The sequence below is a fragment of the Salminus brasiliensis genome, chromosome 18, assembly GCF_030463535.1.
Source record: "Salminus brasiliensis chromosome 18, fSalBra1.hap2, whole genome shotgun sequence".
NCBI classification, from domain to species: Eukaryota; Metazoa; Chordata; class Actinopteri; order Characiformes; family Bryconidae; genus Salminus; species Salminus brasiliensis.
This window is the reverse complement of record NC_132895.1, coordinates 5,575,470-5,594,916: the sequence shown is the minus strand read 5'-3', so window position 1 is coordinate 5,594,916 and position 19,447 is coordinate 5,575,470. Positions and strand designations below refer to the sequence as shown.

General features: G+C 43.2%; 1 protein-coding gene across 1 annotated transcript in view; it reads left to right on the top strand.

Annotated features, from left to right (window-relative positions):
• Nucleotides 1-580: 580 nt before the first annotated feature.
• The window catches only part of pcsk1 (proprotein convertase subtilisin/kexin type 1), a 28,451-nt gene continuing 9,584 nt past the window's right edge, over nucleotides 581-19,447 (top strand). Inside the window, exons 1-6 of the mRNA XM_072662047.1 lie at nucleotides 581-1,277; nucleotides 4,465-4,569; nucleotides 4,770-4,895; nucleotides 14,616-14,762; nucleotides 16,309-16,385; nucleotides 19,278-19,366. Coding sequence (XP_072518148.1) covers nucleotides 1,095-1,277; nucleotides 4,465-4,569; nucleotides 4,770-4,895; nucleotides 14,616-14,762; nucleotides 16,309-16,385; nucleotides 19,278-19,366 — 727 coding nt within the window. The 5' untranslated portion in view covers nucleotides 581-1,094. The remainder of the gene's footprint in view (nucleotides 1,278-4,464; nucleotides 4,570-4,769; nucleotides 4,896-14,615; nucleotides 14,763-16,308; nucleotides 16,386-19,277; nucleotides 19,367-19,447) is intronic.

Genomic DNA, 19,447 nt, shown 5'->3' with positions numbered 1-19,447 from the left:
GAAAAGACAGGAGGGATCTGCTTGTAATTGTAATCCACTCTCCATTCTTCCCACATCTTTGTACCACTGGCTAAAAGCATCTGCATGCTTATTCATTAGAGCTTGTGATCTTTCTATTTTCAAAGCTCTCTCTCTCTCTTTCTCTCTCTCTTTTTCTCTGGTGCACCTTTCATTGAATTCTCTCCATCATTGTGCTGCAAATGCAGTCTTTGATAATTGATGACAGGCTTATATATCATTTCAGTGTAGCCTCAGTTGGTAAAAAGGGGTGTCTGTGTGAGTATATATAATGTGTGTGTGTGTGTGTGTGTGTGTATTTGTATAGAGAGAGAGAGAGAGAGAGAGAGAGAGAGAGAGAGAGAGAGACAGACATCTACAGAACAATGCACACTGGCCATTCTGCAGTGCATGGCTGGAGCTGTCCAGCGCTGGGGTGGTGCTGAAACGACGTGTGCCCGGTGACGTACGTCTTTCGTCAGCATACGAAAACAAAGCCCGTTAAATAAATAAATAAATAAATAAATAAATAAATAAGCCTCTAAGCCACACGTGAGGGATAATTCAGTGTGTCACAGCACTGAACATGCATCGTGAACATCGTCGTTCCCCTCAACTCAAATTCCAGCGGCTGGTCGTCTTCACCTCGCCAGCCAGCGCGCTTGGTGGTTATTAATAGATCCCGTCTCCCTTCCTCTTACCCCGCCCGTCTCTTCCACCACCCCCTCCCTCGCTCCATCCTCTGGAGACCAGAGCATCCTACCCCAGGTACGAATTGACGTCAGAGCCCTTCGTAATTTGACGTGTAAACATCCCTTCCTCTTTCACGACTCACTCTCACTGGTAGCTTTCCACGCTGCTCCAACTGCTCCCATCCAAGCTGCAGCGCGAGCCTTACAGCCTGCCAGAGTCACGAGGAGCAGATCTAGTCTTTCTTTCTTGATCTTTGTATTCGTCTGCTTTCTTGTTTGTTTGTTTGTTTGTTTGATATTTGTTTATTTTTATTAATTTTTTTATTGAGTTGTCGTTCCTCGCGTCCTACTCGCCCAGGAGTCAGTGCGCGCCCCCGTTTCTCCAGCGCTGCTCTTGGCTCTGAGATGGCAGCGCGATGTGCTGCAGCGGTGGCTTTCGGCGCTCTCGCGGTTCTCTGCGCGCTGACTTGCCCAGGCGTGGACGCTATGGACCGGCAGTACCTCAACGAGTGGGCCGTGGAGATACCCGGAGGAGCCGACGCTGCGCAGGCGATTGCCAACGATCTCGGCTACGAACTGATCAGACAGGTAGGTTAGCTCAGTGCGATGTTGGCTTGAGCAGAGAAGCTCCTGGGTTCAGCTGAAGGACCAGGGCTGCTTGAACCACTTGGGTTTGAAGCCTTTGGGTCTGCGTTGGTGGAATGAGTAGTGAGTGGAAGCACTTGGAGTGACCTAAAACACTGGGTTGAGTTAAAACACTGGGTTGAGTTAAAACACTGGGTTGAGTTAAAGCAGTTGGGATTGAAGTGTTTGGGTTGAGTGAGTTGAAACACTTGGGCTGAGCTAAAACACTGGGTTGAGTTAAAGCAGTTGGGATTGAAGTGTTTGGGTTGAGTGAGTTGAAGCACTTGGGCTGAGCTAAAACACTGGGTTGAGTTGGAGCAAATGAGTTGATTTGAATCAGTTGGGTTCAGTTGAAGCAAAGAAGCTGATGAGGGCTAAAGCACTTGATTTGAACCACCTGGGTTGAGTTAAAACACTGGGTTGAGTTAAAGCAGTTGGGATTGAAGTGTTTGGGTTGAGTGAGTTGAAGCACTTGGGCTGAGCTAAAACACTGGGTTGAGTTAAAGCAGTTGGGATTGAAGTGTTTGGGTTGAGTGAGTTGAAGCACTTGGGCTGAGTTAAAACACTGGGTTGAGTTGGAGCAAATGAGTTGATTTGAATCAGTTGGGTTCAGTTGAAGCACTGGGGCTGATGAGTGCTAAAGCACTTGATTTGAACCACCTGGGTTGAGTTAAAACACTGGGTTGAGTTAAAGCAGTTGGGATTGAAGTGTTTGGGTTGAGTGAGTTGAAGCACTTGGGCTGAGTTAAAACACTGGGTTGAGTTAAAGCAGTTGGGATTGAAGTGTTTGGGTTGAGTGAGTTGAAACACTTGGGCTGAGTTAAAACACTGGGTTGAGTTGGAGCAAATGAGTTGATTTGAATCAGTTGGGTTCAGTTGAAGCAAAGGGGCTGATGAGGGCTAAAGCACTTGATTTGAACCACCTGGGTTGAGTTAAAACACTGGGTTGAGTTAAAGCAGTTGGGATTGAAGTGTTTGGGTTGAGTGAGTTGAAGCACTTGGGCTGAGCTAAAACACTGGGTTGAGTTAAAGCAGTTGGGATTGAAGTGTTTGGGTTGAGTGAGTTGAAGCACTTGGGCTGAGCTAAAACACTGGGTTGAGTTGGAGCAAATGGGTTTTTTGAATCGCTTGGGTTTTGAATCAGTTGACAGGCTGAGTTGATAGAATGAGTGAGTTGACTCACTTGGGCTAAGCTTAAAACCCTGGGTTGAGTCAAAGCAGCTGGGGTTGAGGCCTTTGGGATTAGTTGATGGGGTAGTCAGTTAAACCACTTGGGCCACTTTGGAGCAGTTGGGTTGGATTGAAGCCTTTGGGTTGAACTGGATTGGCCTGAGTTGAAGCCCTTGAGTTGAGCTGAATGTTTTAGGTTCAGTTGAGTCAATGTTGTGTTAAATCTCTTGTTCTGAAGCCTGTGAGATGTGTTGAAGCTGTTGTGGTGAAGGGATACTCTTGGGATGGTCACTGATCTTTCTTCTGTTTGATTTACCTAGATATATCAGTTGAATCTTCCTTGTAGTTCTCCTTGTATCAGAACTGCATTATACAGTACAGCCCAGAGAAGGCTGAGTTTAGCCGTTGCATGAGTCATGTTCCTCTCCCTGTTTCTTCCTCATGTTTCAAGAAAGCTTTTCTACCTATTTAGGGTCTTGACTGGGATTTCTGTAGAGCTACTTTGGGACAATGTCTGTGGAATGAACTGGTGCAGCTAGACTGCAAAGCCTGGTGGAACGCAATGCCGTTGCATATGCATGGTGTTGTATAATTCATTGCTTTGTGATTGAGGAGCTCAGTCTGACGTTGTACCCTGTCAGCTTTGCTGGGCTGATGGGAATGGCTGTTTTCTTTAGGGTTGATACTGATAGCATGATAAAAAACTCAAACCTCTAATGAGTCTGGCCTGTGTGCATGGCGAGTGTGTGAAATTATACAGGAAGCCAGTGCCTAACATCCTTCAGCTGGACTGTTTCTCTCTTGAAATCTGATCTGGTGTTTCAGCGTCATTAGCATTAATTATATGGATAAGGCCGTGAAGGCGTGTAGATCAGTGGATGAATTCAAAAGAGATGCCACAGGTCTTCTCTGAACGTCAGGGTGGAATTTCAAATGGACCGAACAGAGATCTACCTTCTCGTGCTGTGCAGTGACGTATAGTTTGAGTCCAGAGATATAACAATGTGCATTCATTCACCACAGGCAGGAATCACAGCTGCTGACGTTCGGGCTGCACACGTCAGCTAGGAACAGGTGTTTGCAAAATACTAAAAAAGAACATGCATTGAAAAGGCACTGCATAGAAAAAATGTCTTCTACAATCTTCTACAAAGGGTTCTTTAAGCAATGGCACAGAAGAACCACTTTTTCTTGAAAGAAGGTTGAAAATGAAGGTTCACACACTATATGTCCAAATGTTTGTGGACACCCCTTCTAATGAATGCATTCAGCTAACACAGCTGACACAGATGTGCAAATGCACCCTCACAGCTTATCTAGTCCCTGTAGAGACGTATTGTCAGTAGAATAGGATTCTCTGGAGAAGATAAGCATGAAACCACTGGTGCCTTGCCTAATGCCAGGCATGGGCTAGAGGGGTATAAAGCCCACCAGTGTTGAGCTGTGGAGCAGTGGAAGAACGGTGTTCTCTGAAATTGTGGATGGTGGTCCATCCAATACTTTTGGGATGAGTTGGGGATGACCTTAACCTCACTAGCGCTCTTATTGCTAAATTTCAATCAAATCCTCACAGCAATGCTGCAAAAATATAGTGGAAAGAGCCAATTACCCCAACAAAAGCAGGATAAACTTTTTTAATACCCGAGATTTCAGAAGAATGAGTAGGCGTCCCAATACTTTTGCCCATAGTGTATATCTCTTACATGGTTCTTTATCAAAGCAAAAGTGGGAGCGTCTTTATTCTGAAGGGTGTAGGTACAGGGTGGAAACTCTAAATTCTGGCCTTCCTCCAGGAGAGCTGCCGAATACAGCAAGGCCTGCCATTGTGCATCTGGACGAGGAAGCTCCAGGCCGACTAGACCAGACAGATGGAATTACGTCATTTAGATCAGACTGAATTTAGGTCCAAGAAATGAATCGTCTCCTTCAACAGTTACTATCTCTCACTCACTCGCTCTTTCTCTCTGTCTCCTTCCCACAGATTGGGGCGCTAGAAAACCATTATTTATTCAAACATCAGAACCATCCTAGCAGGACCAAAAGGAGTGCAGATCACATCACCAAAAGGCTGTCAGAAGATGACAGGGTAAGAGCTCTCATTCAGAACCTCTTTTCCTGATGGACCTGCTGAGGAGCATCTAAAGGACTTGAAGACTATCTAAGAGTGTCTATCTAGATAACTTACATTGTCTGTGTCTGTACGGAATATGACTGTATAGTCTTTAGCGTAAGCCTGCCCGTTCTTATGTGTCGGTTACTGAGACTAACCTGTTCGCCTCTCTCCAGGTGTCTTGGGCAGAGCAGCAGTACGAGAAGCAGCGAAGTAAACGTGCTCCTTTAGGGGCTGAATGTAAAGAATGCTCTGTGGACAAACTCTTCGACGACCCCATGTGGAACCAGCAGTGGTACCTGGTGAGTTATTCAGTGACACTGTGCTTAATTGCTTTGAGTATTCAAACAGAGCATTTATTCGATGGAAAAGGTTCTAGACCCATGTGAATGGAAAGAACAGTGTGAATGAGAGGAGAACATTGTAGAACAATGTGAACTAGGAGAACATTGAAGAACAGTGTGAACTGGGAGAACATTGTAGAACAATGTGAACTAGGAGAACATTGAAGAACAGTGTGAACTGGGAGAACATTGAAGAACAGTGTGAACTTGAAGAACATTGAAGAACAGTGTGAACTGGGAGAACATTGTGGAACAGTGTGACCTAGGAGAACATTGAAGAACAGTGTGAACTTGAAGAACATTGAAGAACAGTGTGAACTGGGAGAACATTGAAGAACAGTGTGAACTAGGAGAACATTGTAGAACAATGTGAACTAGAAGAACATTGTATAACAGTGTGAACTTGAAGAACATTGAAGAACAATGTGAACTGGGAGAACATTGTGGAACAGTGTGACCTAGGAGAACATTGAAGAACAGTGTGAACTGGGAGAACATTGAAGAACAGTGTGAACTGGGAGAACATTGTAGAACAGTGTGAACTAGGAGAACAGTGTGAACTAGGAGAACATTGAAGAACAGTGTAAACTAGGAGAACATTGTGGAACAGTGTGAACTAGGAGAACATCGAAGAACAGTGTAAACTAGGAGAACATTGTGAATGGGGAGAACAGTGTGAATGAGAGGAGAACATTGTAGAACATCGTGAACTAGAAGAACACTGAAGAACAACGTGAATCGAGAGAACATTGAAGAACAGTGTGAACTGGGAGAACATTGTAGAACAGTGTGAACTGGGAGAACATTGTAGAACAGTGTGAATAGGGAGAACATTGTAGAACAATGCTAACTAGGAGAACATTGTGGAACAATGTGAACTGGAGAGAACATTGTAGAACAGTGTGAATTGGGAGAACATTGAAGAACAGTATGAATGGGGAGAACAGTGTAGAACATTGTGAACTAGAAGAACACTGAAGAACAACGTGAAAGGGGAGAACATTGTAGAACAGTGTGAACTTGGAGAACATTGAAGAACAGTGTGAACTGGGAGAACACTGAAGAACAGTGTGAACTGGGAGAACATTGAAGAACAGTGTGAACTGGGAGAACACTGAAGAACAGTGTGAACTGGGAGAACATTGAAGAACAGTGTGAACTGGGAGAACACTGAAGAACAATGTGAACTGGGAGAACATTGAAGAACAGTGTGAACTAGGAGAACATTGTAGAACAATGTGAACTAGAAGAACATTGTATAACAGTGTGAACTTGAAGAACATTGAAGAACAGTGTGAACTGGGAGAACACTGAAGAACAGTGTGAACTAGGAGAACATTGTGGAACAGTGTGAACTAGGAGAACATTGTGGAACAGTGTGAACTAGGAGAACATTGTAGAACAATGTGAATTGGGAGAACACTATAGAATAGTGTGAACAAGAGGAAAACAACATGAATGGGGAGAACATTTTAGAACAGTGTGAACTTGGAGAACATTGTAGAACAGTGTGAATGGGGAAGCATCAGCCCAACGTCTGGATTTGTTGTTGTTAGTTACACTGGATCAGTGTTCTCGTTCTCCGGCTGTAGATGTGCGGTGTGTGTGTGTGTGTGCTGAGGTGTTGGACAGCGCTGCAGTCTCAGCGGTTCTAAACAGACAGGTTTCCACATTGATCATACTGATGCCAATAAGGGAAAGACCCACCTCATAGATAAGACACTGAGACTAAATTAACTGAAAACAGACACATAAATCAGAGTGAGGAGGCGGCCCAGGTGATTTCTTCATTACTGAGCTGATGGAGCCTCTGGGTTTGTGCTCTGGGCTACTACTAATCCAGCTCTGGTGCTTTAGGACCTCAGTACTGAATCCTTCTTTACATTGTGGAGCTGATTTTATGGCCTAGCACACAAAGCCGTATTGGGCTTCATTAAGCTTCTGATGAATTTTCTTGAATTAGTTCTTGAGAACAGTTCTAACAGATTCCTGATGTGTTTATGAAGAGCAGAACGGTTCACAGCTCGCCTCTTAAAATGATGGATCCCAATGTTCTCCTAAACTGAACAAATCCCAAATAATAAAACACTGGTTAAAGCCAGAATTGTGGTGAAAACTACATAAATGGGTTTTAATGACCATTTTAAGATCATTATCAGTGTGATAATTAATTAATTATAATAAACAAGAGTATTAATTAACATATTATATTAATATATAGATAATAACAGTAACATATCATACATTCAATAGTAAGTAATTTAGACACATATTTTCTGCCCCCCTGGTGGATTATCTGTGCACACTGCATGCACCAGAAAAATACATACAGATTAATATGTCATTGCAGTACGGTGAAAAACATGGATCTCCAAAACTGTGACTTTACAGGAGATGGCAGAAATAGTCTTTATACATAGTCTTTAATGGAACTCAATGTAAGTTTATTCCAAGTAATTTCAAGCATTTCTATTGGTCTATTTTTCCAGAATTATTTACATAGTGTACAGAAGCAGCTACAGGGATCAAACCAGAAAAGAGACAAAAATGGAAATACATGTTTATCTACATCTATTTACGGTATATATAAATTGATCAAATAAAAATAAATCATATTTTATATTATTTTATAATATAATTAATATGCAGTTAATCATAATTTATGTAATTTATTATACATTATCATCTTTATTTATATATTATTTCATACTTGTTAAAGGTAATTAATTATTTAATTATCATACTGAGGTCTTAAAAAACTACATACATACGTATCAAATACATTATATGTCCAAATGTTTGTGGACACCCCTTCTAACAAATGCATTCAGCCACTTTAAGTTTAGGCTGAACCCATTGCTGCCACAGTCAGCACACACAGCTTGCCTAGTCCGTGTAGAGAAGTTCTGCCAGTTGAATAGGACTCTCTGGAGCAGATGAATGAACATAAACCAATTGGCACAATGTCAGCTAATGCCAGGCCTGGTCTAAAGGGGTTTAACAGCATTTAGTTGTGGAGCAGTGGAACTGTGTTCTCTGGAACGATAGATGGTTGGGGATTTGGGGATGAGGTGGGGTGGTGGTAGTAGCTGAATGCAATCAAATCCTCACAGCAATTCTCTTCCAGAAAATTTCCTAGACAGTAGAGACCGTTACTTCTTCATAAGCACTGTAAACTCTTTCTGATATGTGGATTGCGGTTTAAAACATGTGTCCCAATACTTTTGTCCATATTGTGCATGATACACTTGACTTAACAGGGTTAAGAATGGTTGGTGAAAAAGGCCCAATGAGTCTGTGGCTCTTTGAGACTTTGCTCCTCATTCAGCGATCTGGATAGATCCATGTCACATGGGTTTTGTTTGTAAAAGGGGGAGGAAGGGCAAGAGAGAGGCAGATAGAGAGACAGAAGGAGGAAGAGAAAACAGGCTGCCAGAAAGTGCATTTGCTTAATTGAGCATGCCTTTGGATATGTGGGAGAAAAGCGGCCCTCGCTGAACCCAAACAACAGAAAAGGCAATCAAATGTAAAGTCCTAATTTGTTTTAGCGCTGTCGGGCTTATCTTACAGATGCAAACGTCCCATTTCTCCCAGATATGAATTACATCCGCTCGTGGCCTGAGCTCCGACCCACTCCAATCAAATGGAGCGCTCGCTACGCTTTTTGCGAGCGATGGATTAATTTTAGACGTGCGTATTATCCCAGATCACTCTAGCAGTGCTCTTTTCTGAGAGCCTGGGTCTTTTTCTGACGTGTGTGTTTGTGTAGTGATGAGGTGGCCCTATTTGCCCATATTCCCGCTCTTTCTAAATCCTCCTGTTATACTGTTGTTTTATGACCGAAAAACAGGATATTAGAATCTCTGAGTCACCATAAAACACAGGTTTTGTTTTCCTAGAGGCTGCGTTCCTCCTAATTGAACTGGTCATAAAATTCCAGACTGATTCGTCACACGCTCCTCCGTAGCACCAGATCGGCTTGACAGCCAAGCTTCCTCCCAGCTGCTATCGGCCTTCTAAACCTTCAATGGAAGTCAATGTAAAATGATTTTATTCCAAGTCATTTTGGTGCATTTCTGTTGGTCCCTTCATCATACAATTACATTGAGACAATGTAAAGAACAAAGTGTGAAAAAAATGGAGATACAAGGTTTTTGCTTGACAGCGATGATAAGGTCACTAAGCATCAGGTAGAGTGATATAAAACCCATCAGCTTTAGCTCTAACTCTAACTTTCTCATTATCTGGAGTGAAGGAGCTCCACCCAATCATCCAACATCAGTACCCGACCTCAACAACTAACAAGGCCTAATGCAATCAGCTCCTCACAGCAATGCTACAAATTGTGTAAAGCTTCCCAGAAGAGTAGAGGCTCTATTAGTCCGAGATCACGGACAAAATCCATTGGTTCACACCGAACAGAACCATCCATTCATCTTTTTATCTGCATCTTCCAGGCCAGGGTCACGGTAGGTCTGCGGCCTACCCAGAATCATTGGCCACAAGGCAGGAATACCCCCTGAACAGGGTGCCCTGGTCCAGGATACCCGCACACCCATTAAAGCTGCATTATACGAGGATTGGTATTTACTTTACACATGCATTTCTGGACAAGCTGCGAGATACAGAACCGTCACTAAAATGAAAGAAGCATGTGGACTGAAGCGGCACAGTAACAGAGTTTCCGCTACATGTATTTTGCAGTTAGTGGCCCACTGCTGCAAAGTTACTGCTACTGCTGCTCAGCTGCTTTGAACAACAGCTGAGAAGAACATTCATTCACAATGTAACATAAGGCCAGACTCACACCAGACGCGTCACGCCACATCCTAAACCACTGTTTGAATGGAGGCATGCACACCGGCAGGCATGCAGCCACATCATGGCGCAAGCATTTCTAGGTTCCACAGCATTTTGATAGCACTACTTTAAATAAAGCCATGTCGAGACACAGAAAGCCACAGTAGATCACAGGTGACCTCATGTGATTTAAACAGAGAAAGACAGCTAGTAAACAAAGAAATGCTAAGGCCAGGTTAGCTCGGCCAACGTTACTATGCTATCCCTGTACAGCTCGTACAGATGCCATATGTATAAATGGATCTAAATAAATAGTTTACAAAGCTAGTATTGCAGTCCAGCCTCACTGTAGTTTATGCCTTATGTCAGATTTCCTCATTTTATTTCATTAACCCCTTAACGCAGCAAGGCTTGTCTTACCCAGTAACTACAGGGGCTTCTGTACAAACTTTGGGGTTATTCTTTGGTAATAGAAGTTTGTAAAAAAACACTTTCAGTCTGTTTAGGCTGTTTATTTAAGGTAACCATGCTACAGAGTGTTGCTTTTTCACAACACCCATTAAAGCAGCATTATGCAAGGATTGGTATTTCTTGTTCCTGGGCTCCCCCTACAGTCAGGAAGTGGAATTTGCACTGTGATACACCCTTCAAGAAGGACATACTTTACACATGCATTTCTGGACAAGCTGAGAGATACAGAACCATCACTGAAATGAAGAAACATGTGGACAGCAGAGTAACAGTGTTTCTGTTACTCTGCAAAATACAGAGTCACTGTATTTTGCAGTTAGTGGCCCACTGCTGCAAAATTACTGCCATTAACCCTTTAAGGCTTTTTGCATGCTAAGGTGTATTACTCAGTAACTACAGGGACTTCTGTACAAACTGGTGGGGCTATTCTTTGGTAATAGAAGTTTTGGCCTGTTTAGGCTGTTTATTTAAGTTAACAATGCTATATAGTGTTTCTTTTTCACAACCTAGTGGCAATTTAGCATGGCCAATTCACCTATCATGTGTATGTTTGGGAGGAATTGGTGTGTCCAGAGGAAATCCATGTGGACACTGGGAAGGGAGCACACCAAACACCTCACAGACAGTGCCTTTAATAAGGTTTGAGGACCAAACCCAACAACCGCACGGTTAATCACGTTCCCTTTAGACCTGCTATAATGACATGGCAGGTTTGGAAAGCTATTAGAGCAGGAGTGTCCAATCTTCTACCAACAAGACTGAGATCAGCTGATTAAACAGGTGGAATCAGGTGCGCTCTGGCTTGTTTAGATAAGACTGGACAGCCCCTGTATTAAACCCTGCGATTGTGTTTGAGTTGATAAGGACATGTCCACACTCACAGATAGGCTGCGTAAATGTACTGTTTGCGAATCAGTAAATTGCTCCGACATACAGCAATGATAATAATACTTTACTATAATACCATAATACTTTACTCTAAATGCAAACTCAACAAGTGGAACACTGCAGATGAGAGCATTGGGCCTTGTTCACAAACCCACTCACACAGTTTTCACCACCATTCAGACTTTCACCAGCGTTTTCTTATTTGGGATTTGTTCGGTTTAGGAGGACAATGGGATCCATCCTGCTCGTTATGAACACATCAGGAATCTGACCTAGACCTTCTGTCAGGACTCAACTCAACAACTCATTTGAGAAGATTCTCAGGAAGAGACGGGGGAATGAGCCCTATTGTCTTTCTTGCTCCAAAAGCACCTATTTGAGTGACCTTATTTAAGCACTGCAGTTCCATTTAAACGTTAAAACACCCCCCCCCAAAAAAAAAAAAAAAAAAACAACAACAATCCAGATCAATTTAACCCTCATTTCTTTCATTTGACCTGTTTCCAAAAGCAGCCCTTTTTTTTACTGTGCATGTCTTCAGAGAGGCGCTCTAGCGCAGTGGTGCATAGAGATGGGAGGGGGTGAGCGGTAGAGGGAGGATGACGTGCGAGGTATGGAGATGAGAGGATGTGCTGAGAGGGAGGGTGGGAAGGAGGGAGGGCGCAAGGAAAATATAGATATTTATGGAGGAGGAAAGAGAGATTTGAAGAATGAGAGAGAGAGAGAGAGAGAGAGAGAGAGAGAGAGAGAGAGAGAGAGTGCTGTGCATGCATTACCTTATGGTTCTGTAGAGAGGATGCTTGATAATCCAATCTGAGATGACTCATAAGACATTTCTCTCTATTTCAGGCTGAGTGCCACAGGCTGTAATTGGGTGGGTGTGGTGCATATGAATGTGTGTTTGGGTGCATGCTAATCCTTCAAAGCTAATGATTGTAGAAGAAAACTCCAGAGATATCACAATGGGCTTTTCTGCAAATTCTCCATTGCTTTACTAACTCATGCTCTTTATTAACGACAATAATAATACTAATAAACTGCAAATGGTAACCTAGGCTACTGTCATGTGCCATATAAAGTTCATATAGGTGTCATGCAGCTATACCATGCTATGATATGGAAATATTTATATGGACAAAAAAATATGGACACCTGCTCATAAAAAAAAAAAAACTTGTTTTTGTTGGAGTAGATGTCCAGGGAAGAGGGTTTTCTACTAGATTTTGGATGAGCATTGCTGTGAGGATTTGATTGCATTTAGTGGCAAGAGCATTAGTGAGGTCAGGATGTTGGATGATCACCATCCCATGCCATCCTCATCTCACCAACTCACCTAAAAGGCATTGGATGAAGCACCATCAATTATTTCAGAGAACACAGCTCTTCCACTGCTCCACAGCTCAATGCTGGGGGGCCTTATACCCCTCTAGCCCATGCCTGGCATTAGGCAGCATGGTGCCTATAGGTTCATGTTTATCTGCTCCAGAGAGTCCTATTCTTATGGCAGTACTTCTCTACTAGACAAACTGTGTTTGTGTGCATTTGCACATCTGTGTCAGCAATGGGTGCTTAAACTTAAAGTAGCTGAATTAATCAAACATTTCGACATATATATATATATATATATATATATATATATATATATATATATATATATATATTTGACATTAATATTATATATTACAGTTGGTAGAGCATCTTTTGATTTTGAAGCTGCTCCTTTAAAGTCAAAATTCTACATAATGTTGCTTTAACTGCGTATTCGGATGTACTTCTAGGTCCAAGCTCTTCCTGCCCATCCAAAATCCTTATATGTGTGGTCACGTCCACCATTAGCTCCAACCCCCCTCCTTCTGCTTAAAAGAGAGCGAGTGAGATCTCAGCTATGAGTCACGGCTGAGGGGCTGCTGCTTGTGCAGGATGAATGCACGAGTCAACAGCCTCCTGAAGCTGCTTATTCCAGCCTCTTTCTCCTGCTTTTTCTCCTCTGACTCATCAGCCCCCCTGGACTGGCTCTCACTGCCCCCTCCACTAGTTAAAACACTGACGCTAATGAGATCTCTCCCAGCTTCCGTACTGGCCTTTATTAAACTTCTGTACATCACACAGCCTGTACTGAGCCGACCGCGGGATAATACTGCATATATCTGAACTCTCTCCACTGCACTCTCTCTATCTCTCTCTCTTTCTTTCTCGCCAGCGGTTAATTACCTGCCCAGAGACGGCCTAGTCCTCATGGCCCAGCAAGGCCGGTGAATGGAGCCTCCAGAAAGGTCAACATGGAAGATTATATCATTTAAACAAGAGGCATTCTGCTTTTGAGAGTTGCTAATGGATGTGATTTGTGGAGAGCCTTTTTATTAAGGAAGCGGACAAAAGCGGACCATATAATCTCCATGGACACACATGCCCAGAGTTCAACACACTGCTTTCTTATGGGCCGACAGACTCAGGCTCAATTGATACAGTATTCACACCCAGAAAAATGTACAAAGGAGGGGTTGTTTGATTTCTCATTAATCACAACTGTATTTCATATTGAGAAATGAAGTAAATGTAAATGTGCAGCCTAGTTAGATTAACTCTATTTATTTCTCACTGTTTGCCCCATCACTCATTCTTATTTTCTTTCTCACTCTCTCTCTCCATCTCCCCTAATCTCGTACATTCTCTCTCTCTCTCTCGCTCTTTCTCTCATTGCCTTTCTCTTTCTCTCTTTCTTATACTGTCATTCTCTCTGTTTCTGCTCTTTATCTCTCACATTGTCTTTCTGTCTCCATCTGCTTTTTCTCTCTCTGCTCTCTCTCTCCCTCCCTCTTGTTCTCTGTATCTTTGTTCTCTGTCTCTCTTTCTGCTTTTTAACTCTCTGATCTTCACTTTCTCTTATTTTCTTCCTCTTTCTTTTTGTTCCTTCTGTCTCTCTCTTCCGTTTCTCCTTCCATATGCTCTTTATCTCTCTCTCTCTCGTTCTCTCTTTCTCTCTCTTTCTCTCTGATTGTCATCACTATCTCTTTCTGTTTTTCTGTCTAATTTCTCTCTCTCTCTCTCTCTCTCTCTCTCTCTCTCTCTCTATGGTCTTAATCTCGTTCTCTCATTGTCATTTTCATTTATCTCTCTTTTTCACTCTCTTTCTGCTCTTTATCTCTCTTTCTCATTGCCATCTCTCTCTCTCTCTCTCTCTCTCTCTCTTTCTGCTCTTTATCTCTCTCTCTCTCTGTGGTCTTAATCTCGTTCTCTCATTGTCATTTTCATTTATCTCTCTTTTTCTCTCTCTTTCTGCTCTTTATCTCTCTTTCTCATTGTCATCTCTCTCTTTCTCTCTCTCTCTCTTTCTGCTCTTTATCTGTCTCTCTCATTGTCATCTCTCTGTCTCTCTCCTCTAATTCTCTCACCACTCTTCATTTCTCTCTCGTTCTCTCTCTGTGTCTTTGTCTCTCTCTCTCTCTCTCTCTCTCTCTCTCTCTCTCTCTCTCTCTCTCTCTGTCTCTCTTTCTGCTCTCCTCCCCCACCCCCCTCCAGCAAGACACGCGGACGTCTCCGTCGCTGCCGAAGCTGGACCTGCATGTGATCCCTGTGTGGAAGAAAGGCATCACGGGCAAAGGCGTGGTCATCACCGTGCTGGACGATGGCCTGGAGTGGAACCACACTGACATCTACCCCAATTACGTAAGAGCGTCACCATAGCAACCCCCACTCCACAACACTGTACGCCTGTTTCTATGGAGACCACGACCCCCAACCATACGAGAGATTATCCATAGCGACATGTAGTACCGTCACCGCAGTGTGCAGAGCCCTCTAACAAAGATGTTTAGCAATACGCTCTCTCTCTCTCTCTCTTATTCTCTCTCTCTCTCTCTCTCTCACACACACACACACACACACACAGATCTAGCTCCAGTGTGTAATTATCTTTACTCAATCAGAAGGCCTTTAGTGTCTCGATGGCGCAGCCTCTGGCCTATTCAAGCATTACACTGCAAAATCATTACGGGTTGCCTTCCCAGTTGCAGGTTCAGCCTATCCTGGAGTGATTGGCACCATCAGTGGGGTCTAATCTGTGTCCAGAAAGCCAGGACTGTAGTTTCTACTAACAACCAGATCCATTCTTGCCTTTGTGTGTTTGTGGCCATGTGCGACTCGCTGGCTTAAAGAACCCAAACCACAGACAAACACGTCTTCCTGACTTTTTCAATAATACAATATGTAAACATAAAATGTTCATCAAAAGGTACCATCACAGCCTTTCCACACAACCCAAGCTGCATCTACTGTTTTTGTGATGTTAAAAAAAGAACCGTCCTCTAACGGCCTGTTAGGCGTAGAGACAAGTTTGCTTGTTCATTTGAGCTGAAGTTATAAGTGTGTTTCAGTCTGTGCTGCTTTTTGACTTGGCCTTTCAGTAGCACTTCATTAAGAGCGAATCCTAACCTTAACCCAAATCTACTCCTAACCCTCATCCTGGTCCAAGTCCTAACCTTAACCTCAACCCAAAACCTAATCCTAACCCTCATCCTAGCCCTAGCCCTAATCCTGGTCCAAGTCCTAACCTTAACCTCAACCCAAAACCTAATCCTAACCCTCATCCTAGCCCTAGCCCTAATCCTAACTTTAACCTTAACTCAAAACCTAATCTTAACCCTCATACTGGCCCTAACCCAAACCTTAAACTCAATCTAAAACCTAATCCTAACCCTCATACTGGCCCTAATCGAAACCTTAAACTCAACCCAAAACCTAATCTTAAACCTCATTCTGGCCCTAATCCAAACCTTAACTTCAACCCAAAACCTAATCCTAACCTTCATCCTGGCCCTAATCCTAACTTAAACCCAAAACCTAATCCTAACCTTCATCCTGGCCCTAATCCTAACTTCAACCCAAAACCTAATCCTAACCTTCATCCTGGCCCTAATCCTAACTTCAACCCAAAACCTAATCCTAACCTTCTTCCTGGCTCCCCAATCTCAGCCAGAAATCTACTAGTTTTCTTCGCTGGACAGTAGAGACAGTTACTCCAATAAAAGCAGGATCAACTTTTTTTAATACCCTTGAATTGAATGAGCAGGTGTCCACATACTTTTGTCCATGTTGTGTGTTTGGTGTCAGTTTTAAGGGGCCAGCAACTGAGCATCCATCACTGCTTACATGCGTGGGATTCACTGGGGTATGACTGCCTGTGTTGAACAGAAAACCTCTCTCTCTTCTCCAGGATCCTGCGGCCAGTTACGATTTCAACGACAACGACCCCGATCCTTTCCCCAGATACGACTCCACCAATGAGAACAAGTGAGTGCCGCGCCACCGTAATTCTTTCAGGTCTGCAGATGGATGAACAGAAAGTCCCGCGTGTGGACTGCGGCCCAGGGCCGGAGCCACAATCCAGATTAGGAAGTGGTAATCTAGAATTATGACAGGAATACGGGGATCGCCATCATCAGGCCCAGCCACGATGACAGCTGTGTTTGAAAGGCGCTGGTGATAGTGTCAGCAAATGTGATGTAGAAAGGTCAGCTCTCCGTCACACAACGTGTGTAATCCTCTTCCCCTCTTATACATTTCCCTCGTCCACTCTTACGTAACGGGATTACAGTACGTACACAATTTGGCAGTCCGAAAGTGGAAAGCCAGAGACGCAGGCCACCCTGTTTATCAGCTGTGTGTTGAGCCTGTGTTGGGCCACTGGGGTTGTACACTACCATTCCCAACTCTGGAATTACCATTCAGAAGGTTGGAAACAATGGCAAAAAGTCATTTTAGAAAGGAAATTAAAAATAAATAAATAAATAAATAAATAAAACGTACATCTCCAAGCTGGTCCGTTTTTAGTTTTCTCCATGGTTTGAACTTTGTAGCTCCTTCTGGACCACTAGAAATGTTCTAAATGACCTGGAATGAAAACCATTTTCCACCATTCTGGAGATACATGTTTTTCATTGGACACTGGAACTGTTCACAGCTCTGCTTTTATAGTGATGGGCCCAGATGGTCCTTTTTAAGGATTTTTACCTTCTCAGACCTTCAGCATATGATGATTTGGAGGAGATTGTTGGAACCTTGGGCTGGAGTTCAGGGGGCTTCTGCATGGTGCTATTAAGCCAGTCCCCCCCCCCTCTAAAATGTGTAGCCAGAGTTAAAAGGGAGGTGATGGGGGACGAAGGGCTGCGAAGATTTTGTTATGGACACGTGAACAAGGTGAGGATGGTATTTATAGGACGTTGGATTGGGAGCAGAGGCTTCAGGCATGTTCCTTCTCCCAAATTGAGTGATTTCATAACTTTTTTTTTATAATTATATTGCGCGTGTGTAGTCATGTGACTCTGCCCTGTCCAGTCTGCATCATGGAAGCAAAAAATAGGGGCTGAGACAACAGGGCAACTGGAGTTGTTTACATAATCGCTCATAAATCTTAATCGAGGTAAAATGTTCAGTTAATGCTGACCGTGATTTGGGGTCATATCGCCCAGCACTACTACTGTGTTTACAATATACAGCATTAGTGCTTTAATTGACAGCACAGCAATATAGTGCACATAGGATACCTTGTTAGACTGTCTGATAATTCCAGTTTATATCAACCTGCCCGAGTGTTTTTGGAAAGTTTCCAAACACATTTCCTAAATAGACCCGCAGTTTTGTACTGAAGTAATGCATGTCTAGACGTCTCCTGAGGTTACTCTTTTTGACATCATTCCAGCTCACTGGAATCTGACCTGTCCCATGGGGAAACATGAAGAGAAGTGGATTACCATGTCTGTATCAGTGAGCAGTGTAATCATGCAGCATATACAGAACCACAAAAGCACTTTTCCAGGATTGAATGTTTAAGCGCTTTGGCAATTAGAGGCTGACACACTGTAGGTGCTGGAGTAAAATGCAAAACACTCATTATTCTCGCCCACTGTGAGTTCAGCTGCCTCCATCTCACACACAATGCCTGCGAGTGACTCATACTGTAGCACACACACACACTCACACACTCTCACACACGCACGCATATGCAAACGCACTCATCCTCTTACCCACCCATGTCGGAGCGCTGCTTTGTCAGTAGGCTCAAGCTACTTCACTGTAATTGTTTGTCTAATACAGAATTGATCAGCGGTCCATTTAGGCTCGGAAAGAGAGTTCACATGAATGGGGAAGTAAAAGCAACAGAAAATAGAACTCAGTCATTAACAATTAACAAGATTCAGCCCAACAATTAGCATGTCTGCGCTAATTACAGCCGCCAAGCAGCATAATGTTATCAAACATGAAAAAGGAGAGTAAATCCTCGGAGCAGACAGACAGTCATCCATCACTTTATATTACAGTAATCTAAGATCAGTGGAAGGAGCTCATTTTCGAGGCCGAGCTCCTCAGTGATTACTGGTTTCACAGTGCGATGGAGACAGTGGAGAAATCCTTTAAAGCGGAGTGCGGCGCATCATTAACGGTAGATAGGTAGGCAAATATACTAAGAGGCTCTTTATACAATCAAATTTCAGAGTAAAATGACAGGGTATTGTGTTAAAAAGACGAGGTGGTAGACTTCAGACGCACCTCCACCTTCACCCCAACATCCATAGCTAAATGGTTACCATTTGTGGGGTCACTTAACCCTTGTGTTGTTTTAAGGGTCAAAAATGTCCCGCCAAAGGTGTCCACTTTTTTCATACCATTATATCATCTTAAAATACATATGGTAAATACGGTATTACCGGGGGTAGGGGTGGCTTATGTGGCTTCCATACAATCTCACCCTGCAAGTTGACCAAATACAACAATCAATTGTTAAACCGTCAATCTGAAAATTACTTAAAACCAAGGCTATTAAAAAGAGTTGATCCCTCTTTTGCTGGATTAACTGTCTGTACTGTCCAGAAAAGAAGGCTATCTACTTCATTTTGGAGGAGCATTGCTGTGAGGATTTGATTGCATTCAGCAACAAGAGCGTTAGCGAAGTCAGGATGTTAGATAATCACCATAGATAATTGTTAAATGTTAGATAATTTTGTGTGTATGTATTTGCACACCTGTGTCAGTAATAGTTGCAACTCAAAGTAACTGAATGCATTCATCAGAAGCGGTGTCCACAAACATTTGGACATATACTGTGCCTGTGTGCACCCAGACAAATTCCTTGTATGTGATTCGGATTCTACTGTGATGCATTTTGCCTCGTTCTCTGTCTTCCAGGCATGGCACAAGGTGTGCAGGGGAGATTGCCATGCAGGCAGACAACAACAAGTGTGGAGTCGGAGTGGCTTACAACTCTAAGGTTGGAGGTGAGCGACCGAATGTATACAGTCTGTGTGCAGGAGGACGTGCCGTCCAGTTGATAGAACGGGGGGGTGGGGGGGCATTCA